Source organism: Prionailurus bengalensis, chromosome A1, assembly GCF_016509475.1.
Source record: "Prionailurus bengalensis isolate Pbe53 chromosome A1, Fcat_Pben_1.1_paternal_pri, whole genome shotgun sequence".
In the NCBI taxonomy this organism is placed as follows: domain Eukaryota; kingdom Metazoa; phylum Chordata; class Mammalia; order Carnivora; family Felidae; genus Prionailurus; species Prionailurus bengalensis.
This window is the reverse complement of record NC_057343.1, coordinates 124,776,975-124,803,222: the sequence shown is the minus strand read 5'-3', so window position 1 is coordinate 124,803,222 and position 26,248 is coordinate 124,776,975. Positions and strand designations below refer to the sequence as shown.

The 26,248-nt window shown below is 35.8% G+C and overlaps 1 protein-coding gene across 2 annotated transcripts in view; it reads right to left on the bottom strand.

Moving 5' to 3' along the window:
• Window positions 1-26,248, bottom strand: part of DDX4 (DEAD-box helicase 4) — an 88,275-nt gene that overhangs the window by 12,074 nt on the left and 49,953 nt on the right. Inside the window, exons 8-18 of one of the 2 annotated variants that reach the window (XM_043590552.1) lie at window positions 23,749-23,850; window positions 22,501-22,581; window positions 21,466-21,528; window positions 15,421-15,468; window positions 15,266-15,310; window positions 14,904-15,046; window positions 14,099-14,251; window positions 12,945-13,099; window positions 7,154-7,283; window positions 5,716-5,882; window positions 1,526-1,671 (exon numbers count right to left, since the gene is read on the bottom strand). In XM_043590552.1, the coding sequence (XP_043446487.1) occupies window positions 1,526-1,671; window positions 5,716-5,882; window positions 7,154-7,283; window positions 12,945-13,099; window positions 14,099-14,251; window positions 14,904-15,046; window positions 15,266-15,310; window positions 15,421-15,468; window positions 21,466-21,528; window positions 22,501-22,581; window positions 23,749-23,850 (1,233 nt within the window). The remainder of the gene's footprint in view (window positions 1-1,525; window positions 1,672-5,715; window positions 5,883-7,153; window positions 7,284-12,944; window positions 13,100-14,098; window positions 14,252-14,903; window positions 15,047-15,265; window positions 15,311-15,420; window positions 15,469-21,465; window positions 21,529-22,500; window positions 22,582-23,748; window positions 23,851-26,248) is intronic. The other variant, XM_043590560.1, reaches the window with a different exon arrangement.

The window sequence follows — 26,248 nt, the reverse complement described above, 5'->3', positions numbered from 1 at the left end:
TTCTAACTTCAGCAAAACTACATATTGCTTATCTCTTCTGCATATGGAACTTCAATTTATACCTGACAAGTTACTTGACCTCTCTGTATTTCAGTGTCCTCAATGTTAAAATGCGGTTAACAAAACTTACTTCAGAAAGTTGTTTTGAGCATTAAATGAGTTAATACACGTAAAACAGTCAGAATAGTATGTGGCCCACAGAAGTTATTATTTTAACTTAATATGCCATATACAGTAATTTATCAAACACTGGATGAAGCAAACCAGTAAAATTTCTCCAACTCATGATGAGCATTTGGTTTTAAAAGTTTTATGTTTTTTTAAGACTCAGCGGAAACTAAAGAATAGAAGCCTTTAAAAGTGTTTTCTAGGGGCGCCTGGGTGGCTCAGTCGGTTAAGCGTCCGACTTCGGCTCAGGTCACAATCTCACAGTTTGTGAGTTTGAGCCCCGTGTCAGGCTCTGGGCTGACAGCTCAGAGCCTGGAGCCTGCTTCACATTCTGTGTCTCCCTCTCTCTCTGCCCCTTCCCTGCTCATGCTGTGTCTCTGTCTCAAAAATAAATAAACATTAAAAAAAATTTTTTTAAGTGTTTTCTAAGTCAACTTCTTTTTTTTTCTCCTCATTGTTGGAAATTAGATGGTTTCCTGTCCTCTCCTCATTCCTCCATCCCAACAGTGACATTCAAATTGAAACAATTACTAAAATGAAGAAGGGGAGGGGGAATATATAGCATGTAAGTACACTACCCTGTGAGGTAATAAGAAGAAATTAAAATATTATTACTGGGTACTAAGCAGGGCACTTGCTGTGATGAATCACTGAATTCTACTCCTGAAACCAATATTGCACTGTATGTTAAAACTAAGATTTTTTAAAAAAGGAAAAATAAATTTTGCTACATATGGTGGAAAAAATAAAACATTTTTTCTCAGTAATAAAGTAGGTCCTATAATGAAAAAAATTATAAATAAAATAGCAATATTAAAAAGTTCTATTTTTCGGCACAAAGTAAGCTCAACTCAATCAAAGAAATACGACTTTCTATAAAAATTATTTGGGGGGGGTGAGAAATTTCTCATCACTATTGTAAAAACCAGAACTAGATGTTTAAAGTTCCCTTCACCTCTAAAATTTTTTGAATCTACAATTATAGAAACATTTTGGAAGCAAAAACTATGAACTAAAAATAACTCAGGGTGAAGAAAATGGAGTTTAATGTAAAGGAGGCTTTTTTATTTCTTACAATGAAAAATATATGTATTTCTCCTGGAATAGCTTTTAGTCACATATTTCAAGTCTCAAATCCTTTTTTTTAATCTTTATGAAGAAAATATTAAACTGCTATATAATTTACAGAGGAAACTAAATCATAAAACCTTTTATAAAGAAAGCTTTAGAGAATGAGGAAATAATGAAAACACACTTATTTAAAAACCCATACCAAACAATTTTTAGAGTAATTTAAAAATTAAGCATTTTTTAAAAATCAAAATTATGACAAAAAAATAATATCAATGTAAGATACCTATGTTTCGCAGAATTTCGACAAGTTTTTCTCTTTTTGAGTACTGGCCAACTTGGAGAATGGTCTGCTGAACATCTCTACATGCTCCACCCACTTGTCCAACAGCAACAAACAAATAATCCGACTTTAAAAACTCCCCAGCCAACCTTCAAAGACAAAAAATTACTCCTTAACTTATCCTCTTCCATTAACACTCACAATATTCACTGAATTATTCCAAGTGTTATTTAATGTTAATTGGACAGATTATAACAACTATAACAAGGTAGATAACTTACATCATGCAAGTACTAATTCCAAAGATCAGTATAAAACATTAAGATTTTGTAAAATACTAAATAACTTAGTGAAACGTGGCCATGCAAAACTATTTAAAATGTGTATATAACAATAGAAAAGTATGCTAAAGTATCAGACTACAACAAATAGGAACTTTTGTTACAAACTGAAATGCAAGCGTAGGGCAAAAATTCTGTCCTTCACTAATGCTTTTATGTATGTTATTGCTAAAAGTTGTTTTCTGAAAGTATTACTTGTTAAACTACTATGCTTTGAACAATTATCAGCAAACCAGACTTTAAGTCAGTGCTTTTCATGTCATGACACATACAAAAAATTGTAGCATTTATACAGCATGTCTGAGCAAAAAAATGAGACAGGAGGTAAAGGGCCCAGAGGCTAGCTCACATCAGGCTGTGTATGGTCACCCCAAATGCTGAGGATATCAGCATGTGGACACACACATAACTCACAGGCAGCATACAATTAAGAAGGCCTGCTTTAAATCATCCAGCAACAGAGGAAGAGGACAAAGGGAACTGGCAAAGAACTGAGTTTTTCTGTGATTAAGGAGGAGGGCCAAATCTATCATCAGTCCTCCTCTGTCCCATTTAGCAGTCCCTACTTCTTAGCTGTCTCATGAAAATCTCATGAGCAAAGCATATCCAGAATCTTAATAAATCATTACTGCTTCTTTCTCTTCACCTGCTGTTACCATAAAAGAAACAGAAAAGCTTCTTTTTGAAGTCCTTCCTTCAAGAATCAAGCACCCTCTCAAGCACAAATCTTAAAACCATCTACAGTTCATTACTTTCCATCATATTTTTTTCATTCACTAAAACATTAATTGTGTGTCTGTGTCAGGCATACATGATACAAGGTACTGGGAATACAAAGATGAATATGATAGTTTCTGCCACTGAGATGCTCACATCAAGTAAGATATAGTTATATAAAAAATAATTACTACATTTTAAAGTATATAACAATTTTTAATATTGCATAATCATATATAAAACATTTTAGTATTTCAGAGAACAAAGTGAGGATTGATGGGGGAGGGGGAGAGGGGAAAATGGGTGATGGGCACTGAGGAGGGCCCTTGTTGGGATAAGCATTGGGTGTTGTATGTAAGTAATTACCCATGAAAATCTACCCCAAAACCAACAGAACACTGTACACACTGTATGTTAGCCAATTTGACAAAATTTGACAGTAAATATTTTTAAAAATTTTTGAAAATTAAAAAAATAAACGTTTTAGTATTTAATATATTTTCATATTCCAGTTTTAACAGTTAACATCTACTAAACATTTACCATATTCAAAAAAATGTGCCAAGTGTTTAAAATGGTTTCTTGACAAATACAATGGCAAGAAATGGATGAAGTGATGTGTATTTCCAAGAGTCTTCAAGTACTGAGCTAGATCTAAGCAGCAGCAAGCAAGAATGTATAATAGTGATGACTAGGGAAAGACATTCTAAGAAGAAAGGAGAAACAAGAAAAAATAATGAGGAAGGATGGAATTTGGCTTGCTCAGCCAACAAGAAATAGTTTTAATAGAAAAGAAATATACAATCCCAGGTAATAAAGTAGCAGAAAAAGCAAAAATTTGATCATATGTACACTTTGAAATCTTGTTAGTCTGTGGAAATGGGAAGACACAGGAGGGCTTATTTTGTTTTTAAAAAAATTTTTTTTAACGTTTATTTATTTTTGAGACAGAGAGAGACAGAGCATGAACAGGGGAGGGGCAGAGAGAGAAGGAGACACAGAATCTGAAACAGGCTCCAGGCTCTGAGCTGTCAGCACAGAGCCCGATGCGGGGCTCGAACTCACGGACCGCGAGATCATGACCTGAGCCGAAGTCGGACGCTTAACCGACCAAGCCACCCAGGCACCCCAGGAGGGCTTATTTTGAATAAATGTCTAAAAAAAAACCTAAAACTTTATTTTGGAATTATTACTGACACAAAACTGAGATTAGAGTCAGGGAGGACAGGTTAGAAAGCTACTGACAATGAGCAGAGAGAAAAGTGAAAAGGATTTAAATTAAGGTGGGAAACAGAAGAAACTGATTTGAAATATTTTAGAGATAACTGCCAAAATGACTGTTTTTGAAGGGCATAAAGTTAAAAGAATATATTAAAGCAATCAAGATGATTGAAAGGATTTGGGCTTGGAAAGACAACACTGCCAGTAAGGAAAACTGAACAGGAAAGAGGGCATTGAAGAAGAGCTTCCATTTTGGACATAGTGAACTTTACAGGTAATTCATCTAAGAATAAAATACTCCTGAAGAGTTAAATCCTCAAGTCTGGCAATCTGAAGAGAGATTAAGGATACAGGTAATAAATTGGGGACAGTTACAGAAAGAAACATCAGCCAAGGAAATGGATGCTGCAATAGTTCAGTGAATATGTAGAATGATAACACTGGACTTCAGACAGAATAATGGGCAAGGTCCCTCAAGGTGAGGGACTCTACTGTTTACCCTAAATACCCAGGACTTATACTCAAATATGGCTCATAAAAAGCCCTCAACAAATATTACTGATGACAGTACACATTAGTCATTCTGGCTAGCCAACATTCAAATACCTTCCTATTTCAGGGTGAATAAAAAAACATATAGGCAGCAGAATATTACCTGCTATTTAGGTAGGTAATTATCTACTTATTATTAATTGCAAAGGTGATAAGGGAAATACAGATACCACCTTTCAAGTTTTAAGACACCAGTTATTATAAGAAACTATTATTTTATGTACCACTAAGAAAGAAAAAATCTAACTGGTCAAATGCTCTCTTATGATTTAGATTTTTTCCCCCAATAAAGAGCTTGTTTTAACTTTATACAAAGACTTTTTAAATCATCTATTAAGTAAAACAAATCAATAGCCAGCACCACTAACTTGTGGCTTGTGAAGTATTTCATCCCATGTAAGACTCTATCAGACCAGGAGACCCACTTTACAGAAAAATAAGTGACAGAGCAGGCCCATAACCGTAATGTCTGCAGGTCATATCACATGACAACAGTGAGATGCTGCCAGGCTACAGAAAGTGGAACATCCACTTAAACAAGTGCTTGGAAGTGTTTCTTTCTGAATATGGCACAAGATTCAACAGGGCACGGTAACTTTCAACCAGAAATCCTTATATGGTACATTGGGTCTGAGAGCAAGGCATGCAAAGCAAGAGTGGTCCACTTACCATTGCTCCCTGTGACTCATATTTGAAACTGTGTTTCCTGTCCCACCCACAGCCACAGATTCTGCAGGTGTGGAGGTCTTGGTTCCCAAAGAAAGAAAAGTTCTATCAGAGTAAATACGCAGGAGTCTAACTAAATGACAAGCTAAGAAGTTGCTGTTGAGACACTTCAGGCTCCCTAGGGCCAAGGGATCAGCAAGCAGGAAGAAGAGTTAGAACTCTAGAAGGGACACATCATCTACAAGGGATGTGTCATCCTCATCTCAGAATTCACCAAACCATATACAGTAAGATACTCAATATATGTCAACAGTTGGTATGTGAATTTTCTACAAAAGGCCCAATTTTTGCAAGCTCTACAATTTTGGTTTCAAGACACAAAAAATAACTTCATTGAGTAAGCACTTATTAAATCCTATCTAGGTGCTGTGTACTCACACTCACTCACACACACACACACACACACACACATTTAATAAAATGTTACAAATTTTATAAAGTGTGGCAAAGCCAGGGATAAAGGTTACAAACAATGAAAAATGCAGTTAAGTTTTTAGGAATAGATCCACTTCTTAAACTACCTGGGTTACCTTAAATTTTAAAAAAACTCTTAAAAATCATAGAGTCACATTGCTTTTCCTTTCATAAAGCCATTTATGTACATAACAATTATTTTTAAGAAGAAAAAAATTTTACTTTTGAATTTCCTCTGGAAAAGTCGCACTAAACATAAGGGTTTGACGCTGTTCCTTTGATGGCATTCCTGGGCAGGAAATTAACTTCCTCACTTCTGGTCCAAAACCCATATCCAGCATGCGATCAGCTTCATCCAAAACTAAATATTTGACTTGTCTGAGACCAATCTTTCAGGATATTTTCAAGGGTTAGAGCAGAAAATGCATATTAGTCAATATATTAAACTAAAATGTGTCCACAATTCCAACTACTGATTTATTCTTAAGAATGTAAAGTAGAAATCAATGCATAAAATGATGAGAATTGTTTTGGTTCGTAACACTAGTACTGTTTATTTAAATGTTTATTAACAATTCTTGATCTCCACTAACATGTTAGCTACTAGCCTCATATGGCTATTAAGCACTTGAACTGTGGCTAGTATGCCTAAAGAACAAAATTTTTCATTTTATATCCTTTTTAAATGTTTACAGCCACATGTGGCTAACTACCATAGTGGACCTCACAGATCTACATCTTATTATCTGATAAAGTCAGATTTTTAAATGTAAAGAAACATTTCCTAACATCATGACATATTCAAATGTCTTATAACCGGTAAATTTATTTCTAATGCTTTAAACTCTTAATAAATTCTCCATTCTGTAATCACTTGGGAACAACTGAGAAACTTCTCTCACCTTCTTCGCATGAACACTTATCACTACAAAGAGAAACAGACATTTGCAAGGAAAACAAATGAATGTCGCACAACCATGTAAGATGTTAAGTGAGAAATCAAAGTGGATTTCTCTGGGTAGTCTGAATAAGTATCGTATTTTTATGCAGAAAGACCGTATTTTGAGTAACCCCTTTAGAGAAGAGCCTAAAAAAAGCAAAAGAGGTTCATGAACGTGAATTTAAAGCAATGATTTAGTGATTTAATAATGTGGTATGTGAATACCTACACTAAATATTTAACTCTAAAATGTCTTTTTAAAGACTTGGAAATTTAATAATACTGGTTAACATTACTCCTATGCTTCAACAGGAAACAAAATTGCTAGTACACAATTCAGGAAGAAAATATGTCATCATAACTTATATGAAACTATGGGAGCATGTAATGCATTTCTCCCAGTGTAGTGGAGTACAGGATATAGACTCTAGTCAGATCCAGGTTCTAACCCTAGCTCTATCACTAGAGCTAAGTGAGGGATTTTAAATAAACTGCATAATATCACTTATTGCTTTATCAAACACAAAATAGGAAATATTTTTTATCTCATGTTGGAATTATTTTAAGAATTATGTAATAGTCCATTCAAAGATTCTGATGGGGGCCTAACATATAAAGGGTACTCTAATAAATATATATCTCTCTATATACCATTCTTCCCCTTTCCCATACAAAAAAAAAATTATTAATCCACAATTTTGTCATCCCTCGAGGGCCTACCTTTTCTTTACCTATGATATCCATCAGTCTCCCAGGAGTAGCACATAATATATTACAGCCTTGTACTATTTGTCGAATTGAATGACCCAACTGGGTTCCCCCATATATAACAACAGCTCTTACACAGGTCCTATTTACAAGAAAAATAAATGTTATTTTCTAGTTTTGTGAAAATTATACATCTGGTTCTAATAAACTATAAAAAGAAATCCATAAAGAAAAAAACTAATACATTCTCATTATCTAAAAAAATTAAATTCTTCCCAAGAAGTTGAAAAAGAAATTAAAAACTATGAAAAAAAAATCTGCAATCTATCCAAGCAACAATTCTTCAAAAACAATGGTAAACACCAACACCACCCACAAAAATATTGACCAAAAACATGAACATGTGGTTCATAAGAAATACAACTGGCTTTTAAACATTTTTTTTTTAAGGTCAACATTACTTTAAAAAGGAAGACAAATTAAGACAAACATAACATTTTCCTTGAAGTGTAATAATACCATGTTAGCCATGGTGTCGGGAAACTGAAATTAATAGGATAAAATGAGACAGGCTCTTTCACAATTAGTCTCTATTAAAATTGTAAAAAACTTCTCTCTTGTCCCAATAAATTCCATATATGAATTTACCCTTTAAGTATGTCCCCACAAATGGGCAAAGATGAATTTACATAAATATTCACTGCCAACTATTTAGCATCAAAACAGTAGAAGAGTTGTAATTACAGTCCACTCATCCCAAGAGATACTTGTGCATTCCCATAGAAAGGGCAACAGTTCCAGATTAACATTTACCATTAAAAAAAGAGAGTGACAACAGCTTAGTGTACTACCCACTTATTGGAAGAAGGATTAAAGTGCGTATGTGTGCACCAGCTGTTTTTACACTAATTCATGTGAAACTGTTAACAGTGGTTAACTCTGAAGAGGAGAATTAAATAAGTTGGGGGGGGAGGGTTGTCAAGAGTGCAGGACAGTTTTATGTTGTAGGGTTTTTTTTAAGTTTACTTATTTAAGTAATCTCTACACACCACATGGGGCTCAAACTCCCAACACTGAGATCAAGAGTTTCATGATCTACCAACTGAGCCACCCAGGTACCCCCAAAATTTTGTTTATTAAACAAACTCATTGCTTTAAACAGATTCTATTTTCTGCTATTGCTAGGCCTAAATAAAATAACACATTTAATATTTATAACTCAGCAAATGCTAAGTATTCAATAACTTCATTATTACCATTAGTACTCTAAGTGTACTATAACTTAACCAGTCCTTGACTGATAGGTATTTACTTTTCAGTTTTGCCATAACGTTGCAACAAATTTCCAGGTACAAAGATTCAATTTGTGCATGACTATTATGTGAATTTGCCATGCATATGTTTTTGTTTTTAAAATAGTATTTGTTCAAGGGGCACAAAGGAGGAGACTTGTTGGGATGAGTACTGGGTGTTATATGTAGGTGATGAATCACTAGATTCTACTCCTGAAAACATTACTACACTATGTGTTAAATAACTTGGATGTAAATTTTTAAAAATTAATAAAGTTAATAAATAAAATGTTATTTTTTACTACTTGATTTAAAAGCCTAAAAGCAACACAGTACATGGGGATTATCAAGAAAAAACACTGTTATAAGCAATATATATCCACTTTCTTCAGGCTTTAAAGGATTTTTAGTAACTTTAGTTTTTCTTCTCATTTTAAAATAAACTGATTCATAGAAAATAAAATATAACCATTTCTACATAAAAATCTGTAAAAAAAAAAACCCTATAAAAACAAAACTAACACCCCATTAGATAAAGTGGTATACACCAATGTGTAATTAACAAAGGAAAATTTATTAAGCATTCCAAAAGTAGTTTCGCCTTTTAAATAAAAAAGTAAAGATACTTGTCCCTTTCCTCAAATATAGAACCTAAGTCCCTTTCCCCTTAAGCGTGTGTGAAGGCTGGCTTCATAGGAGTGCAACCTGTGCAGTCACATAGGGTCCCAAGATAGGAAGAGTCCTTAGCTTCCTTTAATGCTCTGCTATATGCAGTCTTAAAATTCTTAATAATTTCTATTATTTTACTTTTATTTTTTTTAATGTTTATTTATTATTGAGAGACAGAGAGAAACAGAGCATGAGCAGGGGAGGGGCAGAGACAGGAGGAGACACAGAATCCGAAGCAGGTATCAGGCTCTGAGCTGTCAGCACAGAGGCCGATGCGGGGCTTGAACTCACAAACCGTGAGATCATGACCTGAGCCGAAGTCAGATGCTTTACAGACTGAGCCACTCAGGCGCTCCCATTTCTATTATTTTAGAGACAGACAGTACATGCAGGGGAGAGGGGCAAAGGGACAGAGAGAGAACCCCAAGCAGGCTCCACACTTAACGTGGAGCCCAATGTAGAGCTCAATCCCATGACCCTGGGATCATGACCCGAGTGAAAATCAAGAGTCAGAAAGCAGCTCAAACCGAATGAGCCACCCAGGTGACCCCATAATAATTATTGAACAAAGGACCCTGCATTTCCAGTTTGCACTGTTCAAGCAAATGACATGGCAGTCCTGGGGTACGGGGTAGACTTAGTAACTTGCTGAGTGATGGACACAATATGGCAGAAGTGACTCAGACTATTTTATACGAGACATTGTAGCCTCCTCCTTGCTCTTCCTCATTCATTGTCTAAGCAAGCCAGTTGTCATTTCCTAAGGACAATCAAGCATCCTTATGGGACAGGTATAAACAAGTCTTCAGAAAACTACAATTCTGGCTGGTATCTTGTCTGCAATCTCCTACTCCTGAGAGAGACCTCAAGCAAGAAGCACTCAACTAAACTCTTCCCCAACTCTTAATTCCCAGAAACTATTACACAGTACTTATCATTTTAAGCAACTATGTTTTAGGTAATTTGTTAGGCAACAGATAATACCAAATGTTGACAAAGTGTAGAGTGAACTGGCGTTCTCATACACTGCTAACAGAACTATCGGTACTGGCTTGAAGTTCATACCCTTTAACATTAAACTTATAAAAACCTACTTTAAGGAAAACTTAAAACATAAAAATAGAAAAAGTTTATTTAGCAATCTGCTCATTATGATTTTATTTATAGTAGTCCCAAACTAGAAACAACTGAAATGTGCCAAAATACAGAAATAAGATACAATCTGAAAATGATTAAAAATTAAGTCTAATTATGAAATAAGCATCTTTTATATTATTAAATTATATTAAACAGTTTATTAAGAACACCCTAAGTGCATTAAACATGCACTAAAAACTACTAGAAAATATACCACCAATGTTTATTATGTATCTATTATTATCTGATTTGTAAGCATGCTTCTCTAAAAAAATTTTTTAATCTTTATTTTAGAGAGAGAGAGAGCACGCACATGCACGCGAGTGTGGGAGAGGCAGTGAGAGAGGGAGACAGAGAATCCAAAGCAGGCTCCAGGCTCCCAGCTTTCAGCACAGAGCCTGATGCGGGGCTTGAACTCACGAATCGAGATATCCTGACCTGAGCGGAAGTCAGATGCTTAATTGACTGAGCCACTCAGGCGCCCCATGTTTCTTTTAAAAATAAAAATGAGGGGCGCCTGGGTGGCGCAGTCGGTTAAGCGTCCGACTTCAGCCAGGTCATGATCTCGCGGTCCATGAGTTCAAGCCCCGCGTCAGGCTCTGGGCTGATGGCTCGGAGCCTGGAGCCTGTTTCTGATTCTGTGTCTCCCTCTCTCTCTGCCCCTCCCCCGTTCATGCTCTGTCTCTCTCTGTCCCAAAATAAATAAAAAAAAAAAAAAGTTGAAAAAAAAAATTAAAAAAAAAAATGAACTGGGATTCCAGGGCTCCCCATATTTCTTTTAAAAATAAAAAAAAAACCCTGGGGCGCCTGGGTGGCACAGTCGGTTGGGCGTCCGACTTCAGCCAGGTCGCGATCTCGCGGTCCGTGAGTTCGAGCCCCGCGTCGGGCTCTGGGCTGATGGCTCAGAGCCTGGAGCCTGTTTCCGATTCTGTGTCTCCCTCTCTCTCTGCCCCTGCCCCGTTCATGCTCTGTCTCTCTCTGTCCCAAAAATAAATAAACGTTGAAAAAAAATTAAAAAAAAAAAAAAAAAAAACCCTGGGATTCCAGAGTGCCTGGGTGGCTCAGCAGCAAGGAATACCACAGAAAATGGTGGAAGAAAGCAGAATAAAAATAAAGCTCTGACTTAAAAAAAAAAAAAAAAGCAAAAAAAAAAAAAAAGCAAGATTCAATCCATATGGAAAAAATAAGTTCTCCACTTGCAGAATTTGTCAAAGTTCTGTGCACCAGCCAGGTTCTCATTACTGCTAGGGCTATGCCTACAAAAAGGCCATCTGTGCAATGTGTGGAAAAAAGGTTTTGGATATCAAAAACTACAAGCAAACATCTGTGTAGACGTGTCAATGACATTTCTGGCTTTTTGATTTTACTTTTTGCTTTGAATTTCCAAGGCATAACACAGATATTCAAGTTAAAAATAACACGTTTTAAAACGATTAAAATCAAACCACTGATTAGATGACTAGTATTCTTTTTTTTGCTTTCAAGAAGTTCTTAACAACAGTGTAACTAGTATTCTGCCTTAGTTCTTTTCCTCACAAGCTTGTTGAACTAGCATAATTGGCCAACTTAATGAAAAATACTTTCCCAGTTCTGTATACACTTTTTATTTGTCATATTCATATAAGTCTTATCCTCACCCTCTACTTTATATATATCAGAGAACTGAGAAGGATATTACGACTGATATTTTGCTCTGAACATGAGACTTCTAACTCTTCCCTTATTCCCTTCTTGCTTGCATGGTTCTTAGAATGAGCAGTCTCTTTGTTAATTGTAGGTTCACAGGTCAATGAAGTATCCAAGACCACTATTGCTGAATTATTTGTTCTTGATGCCAAAGTGCCAGTCCCTTTCCTACAAAAATACAGAGTCAGCCCGTGTCTGTCCAAATGAACACACTGAATTTCAGAAAAATACACGTTATGCACATTACCTTGAATTCAAACGGTCATGAAAGCCAAAACAACAGTGTTCATCCATGGTAATGTGTAACAAATGAGTTACTACTCTTTAGGAAGTCTCCTTGAAACAAAAACCAAACTTTTCTTTTTTACCTTCCCTCCCTACCCCCCAAAAATAAATAGAACAAAACCAAAATAAATAGGTAAAACAAAACAACTTGGGGGCGCCTGGGTAGTCAGTCAATTAAGTGTCCGACTTCAGCTTAGGTCATGATCTCATGGTCCATGGGTTCAAGTCCCACATTGGGCTCTGCATTGACAGCTCAGAGCCTGAAGCCTGCTTCAGATTCTGTCTCCCTCTCTCTCTGCCCCTCCCTGGCTCACACTCTGTATCTCTCTCTGTCTCAAAAAAAAAAAAAAAAAAAAAAATTGAAAAAAATTGAAAAAAAATTTTAAATAAACTGGGATTCCATAAAGATTATAAAAAAAGCACATTTCAATCAAGAAATACTAATTACATGGCTGCACTGAATTCTTCTGAGAACTCCACTGAGACTTTAAGAAAAATCTCTAAAGAAAACCTTGTTTTGAATGGCATTCCAGGGTGCCTGGGGGGCTCAGTCTCTTCTTGATTTCGGCTCAGGCTGTGATCTCATGATTGTGAGATCAAGCCCCACACTGGGCTCTGTGCTGAGCATGGAGCCTGCTTCAGATTCTCTCTCTCCCTCTCTCACTGCCCTCCCGCCCTCAAAATAAATAAATACACATTAAAAAAAAAATGGATGGCATTCCAGATGTACATACCCAAAAGAAAATTTTCGGGCTTCCAAATAGATCTGATTGATCAACTCTCGAGTTGGTGCTACAATAATACACTCTGGTTCCTGCAGATCTTTGAAACGACTGGCTGTTATTCCATCACGCATCATATGTGCCAAAATTGGCAAGAGAAAAGCTGCCTAAAAGTTAAATTACATAGTATACGAATTTATAATACATCATCCTTCTCCCTGTAGAAATAAATCTATTCCTTATTTCCTTACAGTCTCTAGATTCTTCCTCCATCTTGCTGGTAAATTTAAGATGACAGAAGAAAACAGTTTTAGTTCAGTGAGTTTTTAACACCTCAATCTTTATGCTCATATTACACAATATAAAATTTTTGATATTTTTCAGTTTTTTAAAAAGCACACCCATTGATTCTAAATAAACATTAACTTATTTATAGAGGGGAATGTACATATAACTTGATGTAAATCACTGCATTTAGCAATTATTCTAAATCTGTCCTTTTGGAGTAGTGATAAAATTATCACTCCGAATTCATGACAAAAGTGTTACACAGAGCAAAAATTGGGAAATCATTCATTTGGATTACTCACCCTTACTGAAGTTAATGGGGCAAAAGAAATGTTTTGTAATAGTTTTCTCATTAAGATACTAAAATCTACCTCCAAAGTAAGGTTTAAGTCACACATCAGCTGCTATATTATATAACTCACTTATTATCCCCTCAACTCTACTATGGAGGCTGATTAAGGTTAAAACAGCATGAACCAAAATTGCATGATTCAAAAAGCATAGTCTTTAAGACTCATCTCACGGAACCCTATTTAACAGACAGATCCCAGAGGTAAGTCTTAAGACCAGCCCGATCTCATCCTAATTCTTTTGGATAGCATAACCTGAGGTTATATTTATAACCTCTAGTGCTTTGACCCTCTATCATTTTATTTCAGATATTAACATGTTCCAGAAGGAGTTGAGCACTCTTAAAAAAATAAATTAAACATTCATTTTGCTTCATTCAGAAGCAAAAAACATGAGTATTTATGACAGTTCATTGAAATTATCGATCTACCATTCAACCGAAAAGATTCAAACTACTTGAAAAAAAATTAAGTTCAAAAACTATTAATAGTTTGATTATGGAGAATACATGTTAGAAAAGGACTTACAGTCTTTCCAGACCCTGTCTGAGCACATGCCATCAAATCTCGCCCTGCTAGTATAATAGGAATACTGTATTTTTGCACAGGAGTAAGCTTAGTATAACCAGCTTTAGTAATGTTGTTATTCAGTGTCTGACAGAGATTAGCTTCCTCAAAAGTCTAAAAAAAAAAAAAAAAAAAAAGGCAGGGGAGTGGGGGGGGGGGGCAGTGATTAAAGTCCATATATCACATGCAGATCATTCCATAAACATATCCCATTTGAGTTATTCTTAAATTTTTGTTAATTCCATTCTATATACTAAACTTACTTTACCAAGATGCCCCTACTCAAAAGTAATAAACAGAGCCTATATATTATTACTTCATAGAATTAAAGAATATTCCCTATAGATACTAGTTCTAAAAACAGTTTCTCTCATCTCTCAAAACCTGTGAAATACAAATACTCTGATCAGTAATAATGGCTCATTAATCAACAGGGGACTGTAAGCTCCCCTACTCCTTAGAAAATCATTCTCCTAAAACAGACTTTCTCAAATATTTAGGAAGCAGACATCTTGAATCTCTAGAAAAATATCCTTTTTAGATTTAAATGAAGTTCTCATCCTGGTTTGGGAATGTGGAGATGAAATTTAATACTCTTTCAACATAGTTATTAATTCTAAGATGTGGTTCTTAATTTCTAACCTAAGCCATTAAGTGCTAAAAATGAGATTTTTATATTCTTTCGTATCAACCTATGGAAATGTACCAACTATTTTAAAAACAAAGTTTGCTACACAGTCAATAAAGATATAATTATCACACTGACCAGAATTGCTGGTGGTGCATCATGTCCAGATACTTCTACAAGAATAGTATCATATTTGTCAAAGTTTATGCCTGTCTGATAATGTGCAAAGATGGAATCCTCATCCTCAGGTGGCGGAGGTGGTATGTAGGTCACCTTTGGTCCTTAGAATTCAAATAAAAGAAAGAGCTTACATCACAAGGACCAGAAGAAAAGAGGGAAAACAAGAACTGAATATCAAATTTTAAATGCTGTAGAACTTCCCAATGTTTACCATTCAACTTTTCACTTCAAATAAAAAAAAGTCAACTCTGCTTTTAAGTATTTTTCATTTTTATTAAAATACAATAGAAATTCATGGGATCACACAAAAATTAGTATACCTTGAGTATCACCACTTTCTCCTTCAGCTTCTGACTTCCAAGAATCTTAAAGGCAATCAAACCAAAACAAGATATAAATGGTTTTTATTTTTTAATTGAGGGGTAAAAGAACTTTGACCATAAAAATCAAATACTTTATCTAAAGTAAAACTTACTTTTTCCAGAGCCTGTTATTACTTCTTCATTTAAACCTTTGTAACCACCTAATTTAAAAAAATCCATACTGACAATTAGTCAAGATAAAAGGCTGTGCACATCTTTATTTTCATTGCTTGTTTTCAAAGAAAATAAGTTCTAAAAATGGACAGACATCTTTAAAGTCCCTTCACACAAACAAGACAATTTTGATAAATAAAATCCTTAACAATTTTAGGTTTAACAATTAGGTTAACAATTAGGTTAACCTTAACAATTAGGTTTCCTTAATACTCAAAATGCAGCTGATACTGTTATATATTATTAGTTTTTGTTTCAGCTGTTCTGTCCCTTTCCTAATTCCTATACTCCTCAGCAAAGGAATCTATTTTGTAAAATGAACTAAAAGTCCATCTGTATTGGGGTATCCCCACTACCATTCCCAGGTTGTATGATTCAGTAGGACTCAGAATATAGTCATACTCACAATTATGATTTATTACAAAGGACAGAAAGTAACATCAGCAAAGGAAAAAGGTGTATGGGGCAAAATCCAAAGATAACCAGACATAAGCTTCCAAGAGTCCGCTCCCAGTGGTGTCACACAGGACTAATTTCCCTAGCCCCAAGTTGTAACAACACCTTGGAAACACTGCCTACCAGAGAAGCTCATTAGAGACTCAGTACTCACGGTTTTTATTAGGGGCTGATAATGTAGCCACTTTCTGCCTCGCAAATACCAGGCAGAAATTTCAGACTCTCAAAAGAAAAGAAGGTATTAAAACTACATTGTTGGGGCGTCTGGGTGGCTCTGTTGGCTGGGTGGCTCAGTTCATGAGAACTCATGATCTCATGGCTCATGAGTTCAAGCCCGGTGTGGGGCTCCATGCTGACAGCTCAGAGTCTGGAGACTGCCTCAGATTCTGTGTCTCCCTCTCTCTGCTCCTACCCTGTTTGCGCTTTGTCTGTCTCAAAAATAAACATTAAAAAAAACAAAAACAAAAAAAACCCCTACATTGTTGTACAAACAATTCAGGCACAAAAAAAAACCCCTACATTGTTGTACAAACAATTCAGGCACAGTGAGCCATTCTTACACTCAGGGTGGTGAGAACCCTCCCCAAATCCAATTTCCCGAATACTAGACAAAGAACAACCTTGTAAGCAGGACATTCAAAGAACAGCAGTCAGGACTGTTGCGATAACTCTTTTCCATACAATACCCTATGGTTTTTAGACAATAGTTATCTATTGTGCCACTTTCAGGTATTGTCAGAAAAAAAGAATAAGGACTGTACTAGATTTAAAAATCTAACAAGATACATTTTTACATGTAAGCTAATTTTGTCCTGAATATCCTTGTCCAAACAAGATTTGAGCATTTGTAAATATGGTTTAACTAGCCATTAGTAACCTCTTTCTATAATGAAGAATCTAAGAATCAAGAGGGTAAAACAGAGGCAGCTCAAAGGAATTGTCTCTTTGAATGCTCTGAGAGTACTAATGATCACTGAGGATTTTTCAGAGAAATAAAACAAGCTTTATTATTTTCCTGGTCAGGAAAGCATTTTAACTTTTATATGACATTTAAATATTTCTAACTCTAAAAAAATTTTTCATAGTACAAAATCATGTATACTCGACACCGTTTATCCCTTTTACCGAATCAAATCAAATAACTATCTCATAAGAAAACACAGTTTTGTTTTGTTTTTTATTTATTTTGAGAGAGGGGGCAGGGAGGGCAGGAGTGCTATCAGGGCAGAGCCCAAACAAGGCTGGAACTCACAAACCATGAGATAATGACCTGAGCCGAAATCAAGAGTCAGATGTTTAACCCACTAAGCCACCCAGACGCCCCCCAAAACATACTGTCTTAAGAACTTATACATACATATTTCAATCTTCAACATCTGCACAGTATCCCATTTTATGGTTATATTATTTAGTAAACCATTATTTATTAATCAATTCTGGTTGACTTTCAGTTTTTACTTATTATAAATGAAGCCTCAGTGAACACCCTTGTGCATACATTGACAAATACATCTATGATATATAATTCCTATAATGGAACTGCTATACTGAGGAGTTTTAAGTAACTCCCAAAACAGGCAGAGCAAATGTATATTCCTCAAAGTGTATAAAAGTACTAACAGTTACTTTTAACATCAAAAATTAAATTTGGTTATTATATAATGCCCTTCTTCATCTCTTGTTACAGCCTTTAATTTAAAGTCTAGTTTGTCTGATATAAGTATGGCTACTCCAGCTGGAACAGCTAACAATTATAAATGTCTATGTGCCGAATACAGGAGCCCCCAGATATATAAAACAATTACTCACAAACATAAGCAACCTTATTGATAAGAATGTGGTCATTGCAGGGGACTTTAACACTCCACTTACAGAAATAGATAGATCATCTAGACACACCATCAATAAAGAAACAAGGGCCCTGAATGATACATTGGACCAGATGGACTTGACAGATATATTTAGAGCTCTGCATCCCAAAGCAACAGAATATACTTTCTTCTCGAGTGCACATGGAACCTTCTCCAAGATAGATCACATACTGGGTCACAAAACAGCCCTTCATAAGTATACAAGAATTGAAATCATTCCATGCACACTTTCAACCACAGTGCTATGAAGCTTGAAATCGACCACAGGAAAAAGTCTGGAAAACCTCCAAAAGCATGGAGGTTAAAGAACACCCTACTCACGAATGAGTGGGTCAACCAGGCAATTAGAGAAGAAATTAAAAAATATATGGAAACAAATGAAAATGAAAATACAACAATCCAAACGCTTTGGGACGCAGCGAAGGCAGTCCTGAGAGGAAAATACATTGCAATCCAGGCCTATCTCAAGAAACAAGAAAAATCCCAAATACAAAATCTAACAGCACACCTAAAGGAGATAGAAGCAGAACAGCATAGACAGCCTAAACCCAACAGAAGAAGAAATAATAAAGATTAGAGCAGAAATAAACAATATAGAATCTAAAAAAACTGTAGAGCAGATCAATGAAACCAAGAGTTGTTTTTTTGAAAAAATAAACAAAAGTGATAAACCTCTAGCCAGATTTCCCAAAAACAAAAGGGAGAGGACCCAAATAGATAAAATCATGAATGAAAATGGAATTATTACAACCAATCCCTCAGAGATACAAGCAATTATCAGGGAATACTATGAAAAACTATATGCGAACAAACTGGACAATCTGGAAGAAATGGACAAATTCCTAAACACCCACACTCTTCCAAAACTCAATCAGGAGGAAATAGAAAGCCTGAACAGACCCATAACCAGCGAAGAAATTGAATCAGTCATCAAATATCTCCCAACAAATAAGAGTCCAGGACCAGATGGCTTCCCAGGGGAGTTCTACTAGACATTTAAAGCAGAGATAATACCTATCCTTCTCAAGCTATTCCAAAAAATAGAAATGGAAGGAAAACTTCCAGACTCATTCTATGAAGCCAGTATTACTTTGATTCCTAAACCAGAGAGACCCAGTAAAAAAAGAGAACTACCGGCCAATATCCCTGATGAATATGGATGCAAAAATTCTCAGGAAGACACTAGCAAATCGAATTAAAAGGCATATAAAAAGAATTATTCACCATGATCAAGTGGGATTCATTCCTGGGCTGCAGGGCTGGTTCAACATTCGCAAATCGATCAACATGATACATCACATTAATAAAAGAAAAGATAAGAACCATAAGATCCTGTCAATCGATGCAGAAAAAGCATTTGACAAAATTCAGCATCCTTTCTTAATAAAAACCCTCGAGAAAGTCGGGATAGAAGGACCATACTTAAAGATCATAAAAGCCATTTATGAAAAGCCCACAGCTAACATCATCCTCAATGGGGAAAAACTGAGAGCTTTTTCCCTGAGATCAGGAACACGACAGGGATGCCCACTCTCACCACTGTTGTTTAACATAGTGCTGGAAGTTCTAGCATCAGCAATCAGACAACAAAGGCATCAAAATTGGCAAAGACGAAGTTAAGCTTTCACTTTTTGCAGATGACATGACATTATACATGGAAAACCCAACAGACTCCACCAAAAGTCTGCTACAACTGATACATGAATTCAACAACGTTGCAGGATACAAAATCAATGTACAGAAATCAGTTGCATTCTTATACACTAACAATGAAGCAACAAAAAGACAAATAAAGAAGCTGATCCCATTCACAATTGCACCAAGATGCATAAAATACCTAGGGATAACCCAACCAAAGATGTAAAAGATCTGTATGCTGAAAACTATAGAAAGCTTATGAAGGAAATTGAAGAAGATATAAAGAAATGGAAAAAAATTCCGTGCTCATGGGTTGGAAGAATAGATATTGTCAAAATGTCAATACTACCCAAAGCTATCTACACATTCAATGCAATCCCAATCAAAATTGCACCAGCATTCTTCTCGAAACTAGAACAAGCAATCCTAAAATTCATATGGAACCACAAAAGGCCCCAAATAGCCAAAGTCATTTTGAAGAAGAAGACCAAAGCAGGAGGCATCACAATCCCAGACTTTAGCCTCTACTACAAAGCTGTCATCATCAAGACAGCATGGTATTGGCACCAAAACAGACACATAGACCAATGGAATAGAATAGAAACCCCAGAACTAGACCCACAAACGTATGGCCAACTCATCTTTGACAAAGCAGGAAAGAACATCCAATGGAAAAAAGACAGCCTCTTTCACAAATGGTGCTGGGAGAACTGGACAGCAACATGCAGAAGGTTGAAACTAGACCACTTTCTCACACCATTCACAAAAATAAACTCAAAATGGATAAAGGACCTGAATGTGAGACAGGAAACCATCAAAACCTTAGAGGAGAAAGCAGGAAGAGACCTCTCTGACCTCAGCCATAGCAATCTCTTACTTGACACATCCCCAAAGGCAAGGGAATTAAAAGCAAAAATGAACTACTGGGACCTTATGAAGATAAAAAGCTTCTGCACAGTAAAGGAAACAACCAACAAAACTAAAAGGCAACCAACGGAATGGGAAAAGATATTTGCAAATGACATATCGGACAAAGGGCTAGTATCCAAAATCTATAAAGAGCTCACCAAACTCCACACCCGAAAAACAAATAACCCAGTGAAGAAATGGGCAGAAAACATGAACAGACACTTCTCTAAAGAAGACATCCAGATGGCCAACAGGCACATGCAAAGATGCTCAACATCGCTCCTCATCAGGGAAATACAAATCAAAACCACACTCAGATATCACCTCCGCCAGTCAGAGTGGCCAAAATGAACAAATCAGGAGACTATAGATGCTGGAGAGGATGTGGAGAAACAGGAACCCTCTTGCACTGTTGGTGGGAATGCAAACTGGTGCAGCCTCTCTGGAAAGCAGTGTGGAGGTTCCTCAGAAAATTAAAAATAGACCTACCCTATGACCCAGCAATAGTACTGCTAGGAATTTACCCAAGGGATACAGGAGTACTGATGCATAGGGGCACTTGTACCCTAATGTTTATAGCAGCACTCTCAACAATAGCCAAATTATGGAAAGAGCCTAAATGTCCATCAACTGATGAATGGATAAAGAGATTGTGGTTTATATACACAATGGAGTACTACATGGCAACGAGAAAGAATGAAATATGGCCCTTTGTAGCAATGTGGATGGAACTGGAGAGTGTGGTGCTAAGTGAAATAAGCCATACAGAGAAAGACAGATACCATATGGTTTCACTCTTATGTGGATCCTGAGAAACTTAATAGAAACCCATGGGGGAGGGGAAGGAAAAAAAAAGAGGTTAGAGTGGGAGAGAGCCAAAGCATAAGAGACTCTTAAAAACTGAGAACAAACTGAGGGTTGATGGGGGTGGGAGGGAGGGGAGGGTGCGTGATGGGTATTGAGGAGGGCACCTTTTGGGATGAGCACTGGGTGCTTTATGGAAACCAATTTGGCAATAAATTTCATATATTGAAAAAAATTAGATTAAAAAAATTAAATTTGGATTACAATAATGTTAACCCCTTGTAGGTAAACCAAGTAAAAACTCACCTCGTCCACTTCCACTGCCACTTCTGCTTTGGTAAGTGTCACCATTACCTGTAAGGCATTGTTCTGCAGATTACTTAAGACATATAGCTATTTCTATTCAAATAGTGAGTACTGAGGATACCTGGTCCCTTTGTCCATCCATCTCTTAATTCTACATTTAATTTAAATCTTTTCCTCATGTGAACACTTTAAAGCCTTCATTTTTTTTTTTTTAGAGAGTTTTAAGTTCACAGAAAAATTGAGAGAAAGGAACAGAGATTTCTCTGATACCTCCCTCCTGCCCTCACATTTTAACAGCCTCCCCCATTATCAACATTAGAAGTTTATCATATTAAAAGTTTACAGTAGGGCTCACGTTCGGTGTTATACATTCTATGGGTTTGAAAAAACATAAAATGACTTGTATCCACCATTGATGTATCATACAAAGTATTTTCACTGTTCTAAAAATCCTTCATACTATTCCTTCCTGCCCCCAACCCCTGGCAACCACTATTCTTTTTACCCTTCTCCAAAGTTGTTCCTTTTCCAGAATGTCTTAAAGTTGGAAAGTATTTAGTAAGTAGCCTTTTCAGATTGGCTTCTTTCACTTAGTAACATGCATTTAGGGTTTCTACAGGTCTTTTCATAGTTTGATGGCTCATTTCCTTTTCGTACTGAATAACAGTCTATGGTTTGGATGTACCAGTATATACAGATTTGCACATTTTTATCAACAATTGTGTTGCTGTGTTTTTTCATTTTCTCCTCAAATCACCTAAAAAGTTATTTCTTTGAAACCACTGCAAACTTCATTTTCCTTCCTCCAATTCAAGCTATATTTATACATCAAATTAACTGGTAAGTAAGAGAGAAGAAATAATTCACAGTGCACAAATTTTATAAGGAAGGCAAAACTGCCCATGTATAAAAAGCAGATCTAAAAATCATAGAAAATTATGAGCTAACCAAGTATACTTAAATACATCTATTAGTTTACTAATTGTAGAGCTAAAAACATATGTTTAACATTCAATAAGAAATTCTATTTCTCACCTGCACCACTTAAAGTTGGTCTTCTAGAACCAAAAAGGCCACCAGCACGCTGCATCCCCTCATCTTGTTCATATTCACTATCTGTATTTGTACATAATGAGATTATATTACTTTTAAGAGGTTTTAAAATGATAAAGAGAAGAAAATCTAAAAGAGTGACAAGAAAATCAAGTGATAGTGCCAGAAGTTAAAGATATGAGGCAAAATAGTTTAAACTGTAAAGGAATCACAATGAGCATTTTTCTAAGAATCACACAAAGGATTTCTCCATAAATTATTTCTTTGAATTACAAATGACTTCCTCAAAACTTTTATTAAAATTATTTTTTTTTAAAGTTAGGGCCAGTACTATGTTAAAATATCATATAAACAAAAGTTAAATAACCTCCAAAAAATAGCACTGCTACTGCCCCAGAAACTTCACATTGCATAGCCTTTTTGCTTATTCTCCAGAACAGTACCCGCTTGCTCCCACTGTTGCTAAATCAAACCTTACAAGTCCTGAACAACCCCTAGACCCTTACACTTTTTTAAAAGTGACAATTCACTAATCTCCTATACATCTATTAAATTATTACAGATTTAGTTTTGACTTCCAAAACCACGCATCTTTCCTCCTCCATTAAGAGACACACGCAATCCAGCAGTGACTTCTGAAGTCAATACCCCTAGCTCTAAGAAACGATGGCTGAAGTTGTTAGAAAGCCAAATTGGTAAAAGAGGGTATAAAGGAGGGTACAGTCTTAGAGAAGGCTACCTATTTCTAAGGTTGGCTTTTATGATGAAGGCTTTAAAACAGTAATATTAGGCACTTGGGTGGCTCAGCTGGCTGAGCACCCTACTCTTGGTTTTGGCTCAGGTCATGATCTCACAGTTTGTGAGTTTGAGCCCTGCATTGGGCTCTGTGTGGACAGAGCAGAGTCCACTTGGAATTCTTTCTTCACCCCCACCCCTTTCCCCGCTCTCTCCCTCTCTCAAAATAAATAAATAAACTCTAAAAAAAAAAAAAAAAAAAAAGTTAAGATTAAAGAGCTGAGTCACACAAACTTCTACAAAGACTCATCTATTCCAACAGGTATGCAATTAGATATGTGTCTAAAAATGTCATATATAATGTAAGCAATTATATACCAGCTACAGTGTAAGCTCTTCTCATATAATCCTCTCAACAAGCTTAACGGATAGGTTTTATTTTTTATCATTTCCTTCTTAACAGATAAAGCACACCATTTGCAATTCACTACTAACTTGAACTTCCTAGACCAAATCCTCCACGGCGACCTCGGAAACCACCTCTTCCACCTCTTCTGGATGACCCTGAAGCTTCTGAATCATTTCCATCTTGATAGCCTATAATATGAAAACACACACAAGAACAACACAAAATAACAACAAAGAAATCTTGGAGAAATGGTGTCCAAATTTATTTTAAGCCTTGCATAATTCAGTAACTTTACATATTTTAAGGCATTAATAGTTACTAAAAAGAAATGCCATATTTGACCTGTAAATGTTCAACTTTGGGGCACCTGGGTTGCTCAGTTGGTTGAGCGTCCGACTTTGGCTCAGGTCATGATCTCGCAATCTGTGAGTTCGAGCCCCGTGTCCGGCTCTGTGCTGACAGCTCGGAGCCTGGAGCCTGCTTCAGATTCTGTGTCTCCCTCTCTCTCTCCCCCTTCCCCCACTCATGCTCTGTCCCTGAATCTGTCTGTCTCTCCCTGTTAAAAATAAACATTAAATGTTCAACTTCACTACCATAAACAGATATAGCTACAATTTAAAAAAAGAAAAAACCCACTGCTTTCTGAGAATCAAAACGAAAAATAACCAGAGGTAGTTAGTTGGCTGGCTCAGTCAGTAGAGCTTGTGACTCTATTCCAGAGTCTTGAGTTCAAGCCCCACATTGAGATGAAGAGTTTATTTGAAAAAAAAATTTTTTTTGACGAAAAAACTGTCACTTGCAAAACACTGAAAATTACCACAAATGTATCATTAACAACATTTCTACAATGCACAGAAGCATTAGATAAATCTAGTCTTACATTTGTTCTTTACAGAAAACAGTAAAACATCTTACTCAAAGCAGAGACATCTAGACATATACAAAGCCTGATTTCCTACTATAAACACTTTAAATTCAATTAAATACCAAAAGTCAGTATAAATATTTCAAGTAACATATGATCCCACCTAAGGCAGAACGAGGTCAATTCAAAACCAAAACGTCAAATGGATAGAAAATAAAGAAAGTGAGATTCAGTTTATGAACTTGCCACTATTTACAAACAAACTTCTCAATAAAGGTAAAAATTCCACCTGTATTTCTTGATACTGAATTATATGTGTTTTTAAAGCCTATTTATAAAATAGGGCAGACTTAATTCAAGGTAGATTCATGGTGATACATCTACAACCTCAAACTTAGATTCCTCAATCTAGCAACAATCTCTTTATCAATACTTATATCCACCTTTTCTAAATTATTTATTTGTGCCTCTTTATCTTTGAATAAACCTTGTTAGAGTTTATCTCTTCTCAAGAAACAGTTTATTTTTTTGACCCACTTCTTTTTAAGGTATGTTACTTTGGTGTGAGCACATGAATAATAAAATGAAAACCTATAGACCTACTAGCCAGCTTAAAACTAAAAACGTTCCCAGGGCACCAGGGTAGCTCAGCTGGTCCAGCCCAGTCCAACTTCAGCTCAGGTCATGCTAAGTTCATGGGTTCAAGGCCCAAGTCGGGGTGTGTGCTGACAAGCGTGGAACCTGCTTCAGATCTGTCTCCCTCTCTCTCTGCCCCTCCCCAGCTTATGCTGTCTCTCAAAAATAAATATATTAAAAAAAAAAAAAAACTAAAAATATTCCCAAGACCTAGGGAGACCATGTATAGTCTTTCACCCTATGTTTCCCCCTTCCTCAACCAATATCCTGAATTGTTTCTCATTTCCTTGCTCCTATTTCAATTTTACCAACTATGTACATATCTTTATGCAACATATTGTTCAGTTTGTGTTTGAGCTTTATATAATGGAATCTTATAGAATATGTATTTTTTATCTTGCTTCCTTTTATTCAACTTTTTGTTAATGCACACTTCATTCACTTTTAGTGCTGAATAACACTCCACTGTATCTGTTTCATTCATGTCTATTATCTTTTTAACTTCCTTCTACTGAGTTTTTTAATTACTTAAGTTGAATACATTAATTTCTTTTCTACTCAATGCATTTATGACTACAAACATTCTTCAAAAAGTCAGCTGCTTTAGCTGTATCCCTTAAGTTTTGATGTTTTTACTGTCCATTCAGTTCTAAATACTTTATTATTTCCATATGAATTTTCAGAAATTGAGAAATTCAGTTTCCAAACCACAAGAGTTAGGGTTTTCATTATGGATTTCTGTTTTCACAATACTTTAACAAGAGGACATAGCATATGATAAATTCTACAGTATATTTTGAGACTTCCTTTTGGCCTTAATTTATGGCAAAATTATATCTATTTTCTAGATGCTGTAAAAGAATGTGTAAAAGAAGGGTGTGTATTATTCCAAACAGAAATATTAAATCAGGCTTAATAACTAGTATTCAAATCTACTGTAGTCTCTATAGTCTTACTCATTTCTGGTCTGCTCATTCTATCAGTTTGTAACGGAAAAATGGTTTAAACCTAAGATTAATGGTTTAACTAGAATTTGCAATTTTTTTCCATGTAATTATGTCTACTTTTGCTTTATATACATAAGA